General features: G+C 44.0%; 1 protein-coding gene across 2 annotated transcripts in view; it reads left to right on the forward strand.

Moving 5' to 3' along the window:
- LOC109422096 (otoferlin-like) overlaps window positions 1–17,489 on the forward strand; it is a 325,073-nt gene that overhangs the window by 274,078 nt on the left and 33,506 nt on the right. The window contains exon 10 of one of the 2 annotated variants that reach the window (XM_062844293.1): window positions 13,504–13,588. The exons of the other annotated variant lie outside the window; for it this stretch is intronic. Within the exon in view, the coding sequence (XP_062700277.1) occupies window positions 13,504–13,588 (85 nt within the window). The remainder of the gene's footprint in view (window positions 1–13,503; window positions 13,589–17,489) is intronic. 2 annotated transcript variants of the gene reach the window in all.

Consider the following 17,489-nt stretch of genomic DNA (forward strand, 5'->3'; position numbering starts at 1 on the left):
GTAACAACGGCAATATGCTCTGTGGGCTTTGCATTCGTAGCTTTATTTAGATGATGTTTGGACTTCATTGACGAGGGTTCGTCATGAGTGGTCCTCGCTTCGTCGGTAAACAGTTATGGCCTACTACTGCTTACGTATTTCCATCCTTCCATCTTCCACGATACCAGTAATCCATGGCCTGCTGTTCCTTCTATTAGCATATTTTTTCCAAACAAGTAAAAAACATAAACTTATTACCAACACACTGAATAAATTAACCCGAAAGGGTTGCGAAAAGTAACATTCCCTAGCAGTGAAACAATTTTCTGTGCAGGGAAAAAAACCTTGAGCAACAGCCACTCAACATCTGTTTCGTCTTCATTTCAACGCTTCGCTGTACGGTCGGTCGGTGTGGAAAACAATGCCGAAGATAATGCACTCCTCTGCATTCGCAGCAGTTGCAGTTCCCCATCTCGCCGTACCGTGTCATCAAGATGAAGTGGAAAAAGTCCGTAAATCTAATTAACGGTAAAAACACCCAATGAGGCAACTTTGTCTTCGAAAAAGCACCACCACAGTTAGAAGTGAGTGCCTGAAAGAAGAGAGTAACTCCATCTTGACGGTTGGCAGCAATTTGCTGGTTTTTGTTCTTGGATAAGTTGGTTGTAGCTACTTCAGGATGCTACTCCGAGGGAGAGGAAAGGGAGATAGTCCTGGCCTTGTAGCAGTGTAGCAGTACCTTAGGTAGAAGATAACCTTTTTCCTTTTAATGGCACCTAATGTGTCTTGTGTTGTCCTGGTGTTTTCATCCGGTGAACTTGTCGGAGTGTAGTGGGTAAAAGCTAATGAAAAACCAGATGACAGGTTGGACATGGATAAACGGATGTGTGATAGAGATTTTAAGAAAAAAATCCAAGAATGCTACTGCGAGGAGTGAATACTGTAGTGATTTCATAAAGACGCTATCACAGCGCTCGCCGTGAGAAAAATTTGAATCAGTCCAAGGGAACGAACGGTTTGATGATTAGGTAGTTGCGTTTGTCAGTTGATCTGTTAAGTTTGCAGTTGTCCAACAATTCGTACCAGTCGGCTAGTCGTATTGTTGTGAACGTTTTCAGAAATTGTCATCTTTTTTTCAGTACTAAAACATCGATTTTATTTCTAAAATAAGAGACCGACGAGAATTCATGAGAAACAGAGGCATTTTTTTCCTCAAAAAACGTCTATTACGATTCACGTCCTGTTGTCTGTTGTAGTCGAGAAATATCTTGCGCCGAACCAAAACGTCGACAGGACGAAAGACGGAGATCAAAAAATAGACAACACTCGGAGCAAAAAAAATTAAATTTCCTTGGAAAGCGTGGCTGCCTGGCCGTCTTTGAGTTGGGTAGATATGTAGTTATACGAATACGAAAGCATGCGTAGGATTTCAAAGCAGATAGATAAAGCGGACGGAAAAGTGATTTTATTAAAAGCTGTCTGCAACCGGCAAGGTGTTTAACCTTGCTGAATGGGTTGAATGGAGAGTGAAATTTTGGGGTTTTGCTGTAAGAAACAGGGTTATCGGTCGTTTTTAACGTTATATGATTCTATCAGATTACAGTTAGTGGAACCCCTGTTCATTAACGGTTTAGCCCTACTTCGTTTTTCTATTAAAGTTTTTCATCTGATTGAGAACAAACCGACTTACCCGAAACGGCACCCAATTCATGCAATTGATTGCGAATCTGAATCGAAAGGTGATGGTTTCATTCTCCAGCATGTTGTGTGTTTGTCTAATTTGCCCCATTCTGCCCTCTGGTCAGGATTCTCTACAGAGTCCGGTCAGCGTTCTCTGCATAAGTCAGTCAGGATTCTCCGCAGAATCCGGTCAGGATTCTCTACAGAATTTCGTGTCAGGATTTTCAACAAATTTGGGTCAGTATTGTCTACAGAATCGGTCGGGATTCTCTGCAGAATCCGGTCAGGATTCTCTGCAGAATCCGGTCATGATTCTCTGCAGAATCCGGTCAGGATTTTCTACAAGTTCGGGTCAGTATTCTCTACAGAATCCGGTCAGGAATCTCTACAGAATCCGGTTAGGATTCTCAGCAGAATCCGGTCAAGATTCTCTGCAGAATCCGATAAAAATTCTCTGCAGAATCCGCTTAGGGTTCTTTGCAGCATCCGGCAGGATTTGCTGCAAAATCCGGTCATGATTCTCTGCAGAATACGGTCAGGATTATCTACAGAATCCGGTCAAAATTATCTACAGAATCCGGTAAGGATTTGCTACAGAATCCGGTAAGGATTATCTACAGAATCCGGTCAGGATTCTCTACAGAATCCGGTAAGGATTCTCTACTGAATCCGGTTAGGATTCCCTTCAGAATCCGGTCAGGATTCTCTACAGAATCCGGTCAGGATTCTCTACAGAATCCGGTCAGGATTCTCTACAGAATCCGGTTAGGATTCTCTACGGAATCCGGTTAGGATTCTCTTCAGAATCCGGTCAGGATTCTCTGCAGGATCCAGTCAGGATTCTCTTCAGAATATGGTCAGGATTCTCTGCAGAATCCGGTCAGGATTCTCTGCAGAATCCGGTCAGGATTCTCTGCAGAATCCGGTCAGGATTCTCTACAGAATCCAGTCAGGATTCTCTGCAGGATCCAGTCAGGATTCTCTTCAGAATATGGTCAGGATTCTCTGCAGAATCCGGTCAGGATTCTCTTCAGAATATGGTCAGGATTCTCTGCAGAATCCGGTCAGGATTCTCTGCAGAATCCGGCAGGATTTGCTGCAAAATCCGGTCATGATTCTCTGCAGAATTCGGTCAGGATTATCTACAGAATCCAGTCAGGATTATCTACAGAATCCGGTCAGGATTCTCTACAGAATCCAGTCAGGATTCTCTGCAGGATCCAGTCAGGATTCTCTTCAGAATATGGTCAGGATTCTCTGCAGAATCCGGTCAGGATTCTCTGCAGAATCCGGTCAGGATTCTCTGCAGAATCCGGTCAGGATTCTCTGCAGAATCCGGTCAGGATTCTCTGCAAAATCCGGTCAGGATTCTCTGCAAAATCCGGTCAGGATTCTCTGCAGAATCCGGTCAGGATTCTCTGCAGAATCCGGTCAGGATTCTCTGCAGAATCCGGTCAGGATTCTCTGCAGAATCCGGTCAGGATTCTCTGCAGAATCCGGTCAGGATTCTCTGCAGAATCCGGTCAGGATTCTCTGCAGAATCCGGTCAGGATTCTCTGCAGAATCCGGTCAGGATTCTCTGCAGAATCCGGTCAGGATTCTCTGCAGAATCCGGTCAGGATTCTCTGCAGAATTCGGTCAGGATTCTCTGCAGAATCCGGTCAGGATTCTCTGCAGAATCCGGTCAGGATTCTCTGCAGAATCCGGTCAGGATTCTCTGCAGAATCCGGTCAGGATTCTCTGCAGAATCCGGGCAGGATTTTCTACAAATTCGGGTCAGTATTCTCTACAGAATCCGGTCAGGATTCCCTGCAGAATCCGGTCAGGATTCTCTGTAGAATCCGGTCAGGATTCTCTGCAGAATCCGGTCAGGATTCTCTGCAGAATCCGGTCGGGATTCTCTGCAGAATCCGGTCAGGATTCTCTGCAGAATCCGGTCAGGATTCTCTGCAGAATCCGGTCAGGATTCTCTGCAGAATCCGGTCAGGATTCTCTGCAGAATCCGGTCAGGATTCTCTGCAGAATCCGGTCAGGATTCTCTGCAGAATCCGGTCAGGATTCTCTGCAGAATCCGGTCAGGATTCTCTGCAGAATCCGGTCAGGATTCTCTGCAGAATCCGGTCAGGATTCTCTGCAGAATCCGGTCAGGATTCTCTGCAGAATCCGGTCAGGATTCTCTGCAGAATCCGGTCAGATTCTCTGCAGAATCCGGTCAGGATTCTCTGCAGAATCCGGTCAGGATTCTCTGCAGAATCCGGTCAGGATTCTCTGCAGAATCCGGTCAGGATTCTCTGCAGAATCCGGTCAGGATTCTCTGCAGAATCCGGTAAGGATTCTCTGCAGAATCCGGTCAGTATTCTCTGCAGAATCCGGTCAGGATTCTCTGCAGAATCCGGTCAGGATTCTCTGCAGAATCCGGTCAGGATTCTCTGCAGAATCCGGTCAGGATTCTCTGCAGAATCTGGTAAGGATTCTCTGCAGAATCCGGTCAGTATTCTCTGCAGAATCCGGTCAGATTCTCTGCAGATTCCGGTGAGGATTTTCTACAGAATCCGGTCAGGGTTCTCTGCAGAATCCGATCAGGATTCTCTTTAGAATCCGGTCAGGATTCTCTGTAGATTCCGGTGAGGATTCTCTGCAGAATCCGGTCAGGGTTCTCTGCAGAATCCGGTCAGGATTCTCTGCAGAATCCGGTCAGGATTCTTTGCAGAATCCGGTCAGGATTTCCTGCAGAATCCGGTCAGGATTCTTTGCAGAATCCGGTCAGGATTCTCTGCAGAATCCGGTCAGGATTCTCTGCAGAATCCGGTCAGGATTCTCTGCAGAATCCGGTCAGGATTCTCTGCAGAATCCGGTCAGGATTCTCTGCAGAATCCGGTCAGGATTCTCTGCAGAATCCGGTCAGGATTCTCTGCAGAATCCGGTCAGGATTCTCTGCAGAATCCGGTCAGGATTCTCTGCAGAATCCGGTCAGGATTCTCTGCAGAATCCGGTCAGGATTCTCTGCAGAATCCGGTCAGGATTCTCTGCAGAATCCGGTCAGGATTCTCTGCAGAATCCGGTCAGGATTCTCTGCAGAATCCGGTCAGGATTCTCTGCAGAATCCGGTCAGGATTCTCTGCAGAATCCGGTCAGGATTCTCTGCAGAATCCGGTCAGGATTCTCTGCAGAATCCGGTCAGGATTCTCTGCAGAATCCGGTCAGGATTCTCTGCAGAATCCGGTGAGGATTCTCTGCAGCATCCGGTAAGGATTCTCTGCAGAATCCGGTCAGTATTCTCTGCAGAATCCGGTCAGGATTCTCTGCAGAATCCGGTCAGGATTCTCTGCAGAATCCGGTCAGGATTCTCTGCAGAATCCGGTCAGGATTCTCTGCAGAATCCGGTCAGGATTCTCTGCAGAATCCGGTCAGGATTCTCTGCAGAATCCGGTCAGGATTCTCTGCAGAATCCGGTCAGGATTCTCTGCAGAATCCGGTCAGGATTCTCTGCAGAATCTGGTAAGGATTCTCTGCAGAATCCGGTCAGTATTCTCTGCAGAATCCGGTCAGATTCTCTGCAGATTCCGGTGAGGATTTTCTACAGAATCCGGTCAGGGTTCTCTGCAGAATCCGATCAGGATTCTCTTTAGAATCCCGTCAGGATTCTCTGCAGATTCCGGTGAGGAATCTCTGCAGAATCCGGTCAGGGTTCTCTGCAGAATCCGGTCAGGATTCTCTGCAGAATCCGGTCAGGATTCTCTGCAGAATCCGGTCAGGATTCTCTGCAGAATCCGGTCAGGATTCTCTGCAGAATCCGGTCAGGATTCTCTGCAGAATCCGGTCAGGATTCTCTGCAGAATCCGGTCAGGATTCTCTGCAGAATCCGGTCAGGATTCTCTGCAGAATCCGGTCAGGATTCTCTGCAGAATCCGGTCAGGATTCTCTGCAGAACCCGGTCAGGATTCTCTGCAGAATCCGGTCAGGATTCTCTGCAAAATCCGGTCAGGATTCTCTGCAGAATCCGGTCAGGATTCTCTGCAGAATCCGGTCAGGATTCTCTGCAGAATCCGGTCAGGATTCTCTGCAGAATCCGGTAAGGATTCTCTGCAGAATCCGGTCAGTATTCTCTGCAGAATCCGGTCAGGATTCTCTGCCGAATCCGGTCAGGATTCTCTGCCGAATCCGGTCAGGATTCTCTACAGAATCCGGTCAGGATTCTCTGCAGAATCCGGTTAGGATTCTTTGCTGCATCCGGTCAGGATTCTCTACAGAATCCAGTCAGGATTCTCTACAGAATTCGGTCAGGATTCTCTACAGAATCCGGTCAGGATTCTCTACAGAATCCAGTCAGAATTCTCTGCAGGATCCAGTCAGGATTCTCTACAGAATACGGTCAGGATTCTCTACAGAATCCAATCAGGACTCTGCAGATTCCAGTCAGGATTCTCTGCAGAATCCGGTCAGGGTTCTCTGCAGAATCCGGTCAGGGTTCTCTGCAGAATCCGGTCAGGATTCTCTGCAGAATCCGGTCAGGATTCTCTGCAGAATCCGGTCACGATTCTCTGCAGAATCCGGACAGGATTCCCTGCAGAATCCGGTCAGGATTCTCTGCAGAATTCGGTCAGGATTCTCTGCAGAATCCGGTCAGGATTCTCTACAGAATCCGGTAAGGATTCTCTACAGAATCCGGTAAGGATTATCTACAGAATCTGGTAAGGATTATCTACAGAATCCGGTCAGGATTATCTACAGAATCCGGTCAGGATTCTCTACAGAATCCGGTCAGGATTCTCTACAGAATCCAATCAGGACTCTGCAGATTCCAGTCAGGATTCTCTGCAGAATCCGGTCAGGGTTCTCTGCAGAATCCGGTCAGGATTCTCTGCAGAATCCGGTCAGGATTCTCTGCAGAATCCGGTCAGGATTCTCTGCAGAATCCGGTCAGGATTCTCTACAGAATCCGGTAAGGATTCTCTACAGAATCCGGTAAGGATTATCTACAGAATCTGGTAAGGATTATCTACAGAATCCGGTCAGGATTCTCTACAGAATCCGGTCAGGATTCTCTACAGAATCCGGTCAGGATTCTCTGCAGAATCAGGTTAGGATTCTCTACAGAATCCGGTCAGGATTCTCTACAGAATCCGGTCAGGGTTCTCTGCAGAATCCGGTCATGAGGTTTACAGAATTCGGTCAGGAGGTTTACAGAATTCGGTCAGGATTCTCTACAGAATCCGGTCAGGATTCTCTGCAGAATCCGGTCAGGATTCTCTGCAGAATCCGGTCAGGATTTTCCACAGAATCCGGTCAGGATTCTCTGCAGTATCCGGCAGGATTTGCTGCAGAATCCGGTAATGATTCTCTGCAGAATCCGGTCAAGATTATCTACAGAATCCGGTCAGGATTATTTACAGAATCCGGTCAGGATTATCTAAGAATCCGTTCAGGATTATCTACAGAATCCGGTAAGGATTCTCTTCAGAATCCGGTTAGGATTCTCTACAGAAATCGGTCAGGGTTCTCAACAGAATCCGGTCAGGATTATCTACAGAATCCGGTCAGGATACTCTACAGAATCCGGTCAGGATTCTCTACAGAATCCGTTCAGGATTCTCTACATAATCCGGTCAGGATTCTCCACAGAATCCGGTCAGGATTCTCCACAGAATCCGGTCAGGATTCTCCACAGAATCCGGTCAGGATTCTTCACATAATCCGGTCAGGATTCTCTACAGAATCCGGTAAGGATTCTCAACAGAACCCAGACAGGATTCTCTACAAAATCCAGTCAGGATTCTCTACAGGATCAGGTTAGGATTCTCTGCAGAATCCGGTGAGAATTCACTGCAGAATCCGGACATCCAGAATCCAGAATTCTCTACAGAATCCGATCAGGATTCTCTGAAGAATCCAGTCGGGATTCCTCCAGGTTTCTGTAGAGCCTCATTTCTGGATTCTTCTTGATATTCATTCAGGGATTGCTTTTGTAATTCCTCCTGGAAATCTTTCCGAGAATGGTCTTGTGATTCCTACCGGGATTTTTCTTGACATCCTTCCTCCAGGGATTCAGCCCGGAATTTCTCCAGGAATCTGTTCCGGGATTTTTCCGGGACTATTCCTTGGATGATTTCAAGTTGTTTCAGAGATTCCTTCCGAAATCCATTCCAGAAATCTTACAAATGTATTTAAGGATTTCTTTCAGAGTTCCTACAATGATTCCTCCAGAGCTTCCACCCGGAATTCTTCCCAGCAGTCTCCCCAACATTCCTACTGGAATTCCATCAGAAATTCATCCCGAGATTTCTCCAGGACTTTCTTTCAGTATTCCTCTCTGAACTTTTCCCAGGAGACCGCAGAGGATTCCTTTAGGGATTCCTCCCGGGTATCATTGGAGGTTCTTCACAGGATTTCTTACGATTCTGTTCCCAGAATGGCTTCTAGGAGTCCTCCAGGGGTTTCTCCCGGTATTCCTCCCTAATTTCATTCAGAAATTCATCTTAGGTTACCTTTCCATTTCCGCTTATGGAAATCATGTAGAAATTTCAACAAGTTCCAGCAGAACTTCATCACGGGATTCTTCCCGAGCCTGAAGTGATCTCGGAAAATTCCCGAGATCACTTCAGGGTTTCCTTTTGCGATTCCTCCTGGGATTCCTACTGAAAATTTTCTGGGGATTTCTCCCGAGGATTCTTCTTCTTCTTCTTTTTGGCTCTACGTTCGCATTGGAACTTGGCCTGCGTCTCTTCAACTTAGTATTCTTTGAGCATTTCCACAGGCTTTCTTTGCCTGCCATTGCATGAATTTTTATATTGTGAAGCAATTACAATGATACACTATGCCCAGGGAGTCGAGAAAATTTTCACGCCCGGAACGGGAATCGAACCCGCCGTCTCCGGATTGGCGATCCATAGCCTTAACCACTAGGCTAACTGGAGACCCAAGTGGTTCTTGTCGGGATTTCTCCGGAATTTATTCCATGCTTGCTCCTGCGATTTCTTCAAAGATTTAACCCGAAATCCATCCTAGAGCTGCACCAAGATTTCTTCATTACTGTTTTTTTTTGGAATTCCTTCAAGGGCTCCTCCAGAGATTGCATTCGAGACTTCTTCACGATTTTCTCCCGGGATTCATCCTGGCGAAACACCTGAGAACTAGTTCTGCGATTCTTTCCTAGTTTTGTGCTGGGGCTCTTACCGGGATATTGCTTGGAATTGATCCCGAGTTTCTTCCTTTGCTGAAGCACACATCATTCTACCTCATCCGGATTCTGGGATATAGAGGTTTGAACATTTTTCCCACTGGTGCCGCCTAGCGGACCAATCTCGAACCAAGATCGCCGTTTCCAGATAATTCTTCGTTTTCTGATCAACTTTGCTGGAAATTGACTCATAAGAGTTGCGAGGTATACGTGTTTGGCCGAAACCGAAGGTCTCTACAAGTCGTTTCAGGGGAATTCAGTCAGTTTCAAAAGGTTCTAGAAGGGTTCCCGGTCGTTCCAGGGATTTAAAGATTGTTCCAGGGTGCTCTAAGAGAATTCAGAGGGATTCCACGGCACTGCCGTATAAGTCGGTATCGAGGGTTTCAGAAGGATACGTGATTGCGAGATGTATAGAGGAGTCCCAAAGAGGTGGTTATCACTGGGGCTGCAGGGGGCTTCACGGTGTACCCGAGGATTCTTGGATGCTTCAGAGGTCTTCAAAGGGCTTTCAAAGAGCATTCAAAGCGCTTTCAAAGAGGACGAGTAATGCCTTTTAACCCTTTTAAGGCGTAGGGGTCATATATGACCCCGACGATGAAACCAAGCTTAACGAACATGTTCGAGGCCAGTGAGGTCCCGGCAGAAGCGGCGATACAGTCCGGCTGCAGAAGTTTCAGGGGCTTAGGGCAGGTTCCATTTGGATTCCTGGAGGTTTTAACGAGGTTTCTGTGAGTCTCAAGAGGTTTCAGGGGCATTTCAAAGAGTTTCAGGAAGCTTCAGAGGGCTTCCGAAAGTTTCAGGAAGTTTAACGAAAGCTTCGGGAGAGATTCAGTGTGTTTCAAGCTATTTTAAGTAGTTTTATGAGTTTTCAATGGGTTTCTGGGAGCTTCAGGGGTTTCACTGGGAGTCTTAGAGGTTTGAGAGAAGTTTCTACAAGCCTCGTGGAAGTTCCAATGCGTTTCCAGCCATTTCAAGGGGCTTTTAGAGGAACTTTACAAAAACTCCTTGTGGTTTCAGAGGCTCCCAGGCGATTTTAGAGGAATTTCTGGGGGTCTCATAGAAGATTTAGAGGGGTGTCAAGGGAACTCAGGGGGGTGGCTTCATGAGAGTCTAGTAGGAATTTGCGGGATGTTTTTGGGGTTTCAAAGGGATTTCATGTCATTTCAGTCAATTTCAGGGCCTTGGGTGAGTTATCTGTAGTTTCATGGAGTTCCTTGGGGCTTAAGAGAAGTTTGAGGGGGAGGGGTCTCAGGAAGGTTTCAGAAGGATTTCAGTGCGTCTCAAGGTGTTTCAAAGTGCTTCAGGAAAATCTAAAATTAAAGTTTGTAGGGAATCATAGAGCTCCCAGGAGTTTCAGCGAGATTTCCGGGGAGTTCATGAAAACTTCCCGGCTGTGTTAGAGGGGTTTCGTGAGATTTCAAGGGGCTTCAGGAGAATCTAAGAGAAATTTTCGGAAATCTCTCGGATTTCAAAGCGATTTCAAGTCATTTCAATGGATACCAGGGGTTGTGTAGGGCTTTAGTGAAGTTTCCTGCAGTTTCAGGGAGGTTTCAGACAGGTACCAATGCGTTTCAAGGTGTTTTGAGAGGCTTTAGGAGATTCTAAGCAAGGTTTGTATAGATCTTTGTGAGTTCCAAGACGTTTCAGTTTCCAAAAGATACAGTGGGCTTCAGAGGATTCCAGGGCGTTTGGGGTTCTGGAGGGTTTCAAGGCGCTGCAGAGAAATTCCCTAGAACCCTTGTACTATACCAAATAATTCTGATATTCATTGTGCAAAGAATATCAGAATACAGTGTACAGAGAAATAATTGACTAACAAAGGGAAAGACAAAAAGCATACTGATAGTAATACTATAAATTTAAAAATAAGAAGTTAAACTGAAATAGCATAGATAGTTTGAGAGACAGAAACAGACTTTCTGAAATAGGACAGAATGGAAAACAAATCAGACTAACAAACAAGTATGTATAACATGCATAAAATAATAATTGAGAGAAAAATAACATACGGATAGCATGACAACAAAGACAGAAAAGACAGAACAGACAGATTAGACAGATTAGACAGAACAGACAGAACAGACAGAACAGACAGAACAGACAGAACAGACAGAACAGACAGAACAGACAGAACAGACAGAACAGACAGAACAGACAGAACAGACAGAACAGACAGAACAGACAGAACAGACAGAACAGACAGAACAGACAGAACAGACAGAACAGACAGAACAGACAGAACAGACAGAACAGACAGAACAGACAGAACAGACAGAACAGACAGAACAGACAGAACAGACAGAACAGACAGAACAGACAGAACAGACAGAACAGACAGAACAGACAGAACAGACAGAACAGACAGAACAGACAGAACAGACAGAACAGACAGAACAGACAGAACAGACAGAACAGACAGAACAGACAGAACAGACAGAACAGACAGAACAGACAGAACAGACAGAACAGACAGAACAGACAGAACAGACAGAACAGACAGAACAGACAGAACAGACAGAACAGACAGAACAGACAGAACAGACAGAACAGACAGAACAGACAGGACAGACAGAACATACAGAATAAACAGAACAGACAGAACAGACAGAACAGACAGAACAGACAGAACAGACAGAACAGACAGAACAGACAGAACAGACAGAACAGACAGAACAGACAGAACAGACAGAACAGACAGAACAGACAGAACAGACAGAACAGACAGAACAGACAGAACAGACAGAACAGACAGAACAGACAGAACAGACAGAACAGACAGAACAGACAGAACAGACAGAACAGACAGAACAGACAGAACAGACAGAACAGACAGAACAGACAGAACAGACAGAACAGACAGAACAGACAGAACAGACAGAACAGACAGAACAGACAGAACAGACAGAACAGACAGAACAGACAGAACAGACAGAACAGACAGAACAGACAGAACAGACAGAACAGACAGAACAGACAGAACAGACAACAGACAGAACAGACAGAACAGACAGAACAGACAACAGACAGAACAGACAACAGACAGAACAGACAGAACAGACAGAACAGACAGAACAGACAGAACAGACAGAACAGACAGAACAGACAGAACAGACAGAACAGACAGAACAGACAGAACAGACAGAACAGACAGAACAGACAGAACAGACAGAACAGACAGAACAGACAGAACAGACAGAACAGACAGAACAGACAGAACAGACAGAACAGACAGAACAGACAGAACTGACACAACAGACAGAACAGACAGAACAGACAGAACAGACAGAACAGACGGAACAGACAGAACAGACAGAACAGACAGAACAGACAGAACAGACAGAACAGACAGAACAGACAGAACAGACAGGACAGACAGAACAGACAGAACAGACAGAACAAACAGAACAGACAGAACAGACAGAACAGACAGAACAGACAGAACAGACAGAACAGGCAGAACAGACGGGACAGACAGGACAAACAGAACAGACAGAACAGACAAACAGAACATTTCGGACATAACAAACTGAACAAGTAGAAAAGGCAGACCAAAAAAATATGGAACAGGCAGAACAAAAGCAAATAGAGACAGACACAAAAAAGCACAGAAAAGACAAACGGAAAAATGACACAGAAACGTAGAAAAGACAGCTCAAGTAGGGTTTCCACAACCGAAAATGAATCTGCTTACGAATGCGAGCCAAACTGATTGTCTACGAGCATCCTCTCCCGCATCATCGGTCAAGCTGAACGTAGAAACTCGTTATCGCATCCGGGATGATGCGACCACCACCACTTCAAAGTGCATCCGTTTCCCATTCCGTCTATCTGTACTGTACACCACAAAACAGAAAACCATTCAGCGTATACTCCAACTCGTTCCCATTCCTTACCTGAAACGTGAACAACAGCATGAACTGCAACGTCGTCCATGAATAATGCATTTCCTTTAGCAGCAGAACTTTCGCACCATCATCACAGTAGCCTATGGGGCAAGAGCTCGAACTCGAGTTTTCATCCCCTTGTCAGTTTATGGTTATTGTAACAACTATACAACCCCACTTTCACTGGTACTGAAGACGAAGACGCCGCCGGCCGACGCGCCTGCTGAGACTCTATTCTGCAGGCAACAGCAGTGATAAGCATTCAACCGTCCGACCGACCAAGCAAACCATATTACACACACACAATTTACTTATTCAAATTTGATGAATGTTTTCAATATTCTGCCATTTTTCATGTTTTCTCTTTTTTGCTCTTTTTTCTTCCCGACATCTTTTTCTATTGTTTTGCATCATTGTTCTCCTCACTTGTGTAACAATGTGTCTTTAATGGCTGTTCAACGGTACAACCCGTATGTCTGTCTGTCTGGCTGTGTCTGCGTACGTGTGTATGTATGTATGTGCTTGTGGATGTTTATTGCACGTGCTGCCGCTGCACTGCGCGTCTCCATAACTTCGAACTGTATTCTCCGGCACGATTGTTCATTTCTCGAACAAATTGAATTCCCGACCGGATAAAAATGGCGATGTCGTGATATGAAAACTCTACGCCAAATGGATGGGACGTGCGTTGTTGCACGATTACACTCGAACATTCACACACATGTATAAACCCACGCGCGGAATCGTCAAAATTTACACACTGAAATACTTTAACTGGCGAAGGTTCTTCAAAATCGAGGTGTTTTCCAAACGAACAAACTCGTCGGATCGTTCAAACTGGACGTGGCAACGCTTTGGCATCAGAAAGGTAAGATAGCGACGGCGGAAGTCAGCATCGAAGATAACACTGATTATCCTAGTAGGCCACTTTGTTTGCGTTTTGTTTTGTTGATCTTTTGAATTGCGCGCACGATTGCTACCTACACTGAACCAAAAAACGCGAGTACAAAGCCAACCGGTTGTGACAGGTTGGCGGGTCACGTTTGTAGCTGCAACTCTCCCTGTTTAGTAATACCGACGTCTCTTCCACCCACCTGATGAAGATTTCATGATCCAAATTAGGGTAACGAATCCACCCACCACCACCACCACCACCACCAGTAGTAGTAGTAGCATATGTTTGTTTGTTTTTGTTGGCTCAAATCGGCGAGACGCTCGCGTGATATGTTTACATAAGCCTGCCCCGAATGTCTACTGGATTGACAGGTTTTCCATCGATACGCGAAAGGGTGGAATTTTCACCACGTTTACTTTGTTTGTGCAGTGGTTTGCCGAATAAAAATTGACTAGTTGGGGTATCGTTTCTACCATAAGATTCTTCATTACACCAACAAAGCAAGCCATGAAAATGTTTGACACTTCTCAGGTCATTTTGACAGACCACACACATGCACATAAAGGACAAATCATGTATTCTACTCTTTTGATCTTGTTGCCGTCCTTTTCAAGCTCATGTTACATCTGTCAAAATGACCGGAGAGTTGTCTGTCATTTTGAGGTTAGGTTCGTTGGCGTAATAAAAAATTGTTACGATTGGCGTTAAGTGGAAATTGCAGCTATTACAACTATTGAGGTTACAGTGATATTGATTGCATTACGTCAATTAGTATACTATTATGACAATCCTAGTAACTTTCAAATATGTTTTATAACAACTGTTATAATAGGTAAATATAATAACTATAAAATTTCTACTTATTTAAAAAAAAGTTTTATTCGGGGTTCAATCTAGCACAGCTCGTCGAAGGTAGACCTGTCTCAATACCTGTTGCTATTTTCACTGCTTCTGTCTGGGGTTATCAACAGGTCCCTCAGACAAGGCCTGCTTTGCTTCATCGCGTTTTCATGGTTCCCCCACCCTTTTTCTACCGCGGTGGTACATTCATCGCGATACGCGAGGACGAAACAAGAAAAAAGGCAAAAAATACCTCCCATCGTATTTGGAGTTTATTTTGATTCCCATCTGCTTACCCTCTACCGCCGCCATTAGATAATGGAATGAAATTTGCTCAATTTCGGTGCGGGGTTTACGAGATCTCGTTGAGAGATTTGATTTAGGTGGCTGATTGCAAAGTTGCGGTGACAACGAAATATGTTTGTGTGGATCTGGGTAGGCAGGTCGCCTACTGCTGCCTTGGCTTCTTGAAGAATGTAGAACTTGTATATTGTAAAAAATAAGGCTGAATTTTACCAGAATGAATTATTTAAGTAATCTGCCCAAGTAACCAAAAGTTCAGATAAAAGGGTACTTTATAAGCTAAGCAGCTTGTTCGATGTTGTTCATTAGCCTTCTAAGCAGCTTTATTTTCAAATAATTTTGGAACTTAAAAGTTCACATAAGCACGCTGGATAGCCTTCTAAGCAGCTTCTGACAGAACTTTGACGAAATTCATGCAGAAACAAAAATGTGTTTTTCAGAATCTGTTGGTGGGTTTGTGATTCATGACTGGAAATTGCTTCTGATCAAGGGCGTAGCCAGCTTTTCGGCCAGGGGGGGGCGAGCACCCTTACACTGAAAACCACTTTGCAGTAACAAGGAGTTCAAATACTTCATCACTTAAAAAAAATAAAAGTGAAGTATGAAATATGGGTAATTAACAGGAATGGTTCAATGGAGGAATCATATATGATTATAATCTTGAGGAATTCCTCAAGATATTGCTTCAGGAATTTCTTTACAAATGCCATCATGAATTTGAATTTATTCAGCAGTTTCTCCAGAAATTTCTTAATTATTTTTTCCAGGTTATTTTAATGTAGATATTCCAGCAATTACCTTCGGAAAACTTGCATTAATTCCGTTGGGAATACCTTCAGAAATTTCTTCAATAATTCCTCCAGAAGTTTTATTACGAATTTCACCATGCATTCTTTTGAGAATTTCCCCAGTAATTCTTTACAAATATCATTCTTAATTCCAGCAGAAATCCGTTTGAGAAGCTCCAGAAAATACTTTAAGAATTTCTCCGGGAATTCTTTCAAAAATTCCAATCAAACTAAGATTCCTTTCCTTGAGGAATATCCTAAGAAATTTTTGGAGAAATTTCTTCGAAAAATCCTTTAATGAATTCCTTCGGAATTACCGGAAAAAATCTTTGAAAATTTCTAATGGAATTCCTTCGGAAACTCCTGGAGGAATATCTTTGGAAGTTGCTAGAGGAATGCATTCGGAAATTTTTAAAGGAATCAATCAAAAAATAATTTCAGGAATCCTTGAGGAATTCCACCGGAAATTCCTTGACAAATTCTTCAGAAATTTCTTGAGGAATTCCTTCATTTCTAAAGCTCCTTGAGAAATTCCATAAGACATTCCTCCGAGAGTTCTTCTACGATTTCCTTTAGAAGATTCTTCGGGAATTCTTTGAGGAATTTCTTTGAAATAGATTTAGAATATTACTTGAGGAACTCCTTCGGAGTTTTGGTGAGGAATTCTTCCAAAAATTCCTTGAGGAATACCTTCAAAAATTCTTTGAGGAATTCATCCGGAAATTTCTGTGAGAATTCCTTCCCAAATTCCTGAAGCAATTCTTTCGAAAATATTGAAAAAAAATCCACTAAAAGTCTCATGAGATATCCCTTCTGAAATTCCATAAGGAATTTCTTTAAAAATCTTTCAAAACTTCCTTGAAAAAATATTTCGGAAGTTCCTGGAGAAATGCTTTTTGTGATTTTTTATTTCCTAGAGGAACTCATTCGGAAATTCTTTGAAGAATTACTTCAAAAATGCCTTGATTATATGTCTGAAATGTCTTCTGGAATATCTTCTGAAATTTCGTGAGAAATTGTTTGATAAGTTCGTTGAGGAATTTTTTCGGTTATTTATAAATCTTTACGAAATTCCTCAAGGAATTCCAGCGAAAGATCCTTGAGAAGTTTCTTCGAAAATTCCTCAAGAAAGTCCTTCAAAAATGTATTGCGGAACTCCTACGAAAACTTGAGAAGCTCCTGCAAACATTCCTTCAGAAACACGTTTGAGATTATGTGAGAAAATCCTAAGGAAATTTTTTGAGGACAACCGCCAAAAATTTTTAGAGGAATTCATTCGGAAATTTCGAGGTATTTCAAGGCAAATCCATAAAAAAAATCTTTGGAAATTCCGGGAGGGATTTCTTTGGAAATTCGTGGAGGAATTCCTTCGGAAATTCAGGAGAAAATCCTTTGAAAATTCCAGGAGAAATTCCTTTGAAAATTCCTGGAGGAATTCCTACGGAAATTCCTGGACAAACTCCTCCGAAAACTCATGGAGGAATTCTTCGGGAAAATCCTGGAGGGTTCCTCGGAAATTCTTGGAGGAATTCCTTCGGAAATACCTGGAGAAATTCCTTCGGAAATACCTGGAGAAATTCCTTCCTGAAACTTCTGGAGGAATTCCTTCGGAAATTCATGGAGGAATTCCTTCAGAAAATCCTTGAGCGATTCCTTCGCAAAAGTCCTGGAGGAACTCCTTCGGAAATTCTTGAAGGAATTCCTGGAGAATTTTTTTCGAAAATTCCTGGTGGAATTCCTTCGGACATTCATGAAAGAATTCCTTCGGAAATTCCGGCAGGAAATCCTTTGAAAATTCCAGGTGAAGTTCCTTTGAAAATCCCTGGAGGAATTCCTTCGGAAATTACTGGAAGATTTCCTTCGGAAGTTTATGAACGAATTCTTTCGGAAATACCAGGAGGAATTCCTTCGGAAAATGCAGAAGATATTTCTTTGAAAATTCC

This window comes from Aedes albopictus, chromosome 1, assembly GCF_035046485.1.
Source record: "Aedes albopictus strain Foshan chromosome 1, AalbF5, whole genome shotgun sequence".
NCBI lineage: Eukaryota > Metazoa > Arthropoda > Insecta > Diptera > Culicidae > Aedes > Aedes albopictus.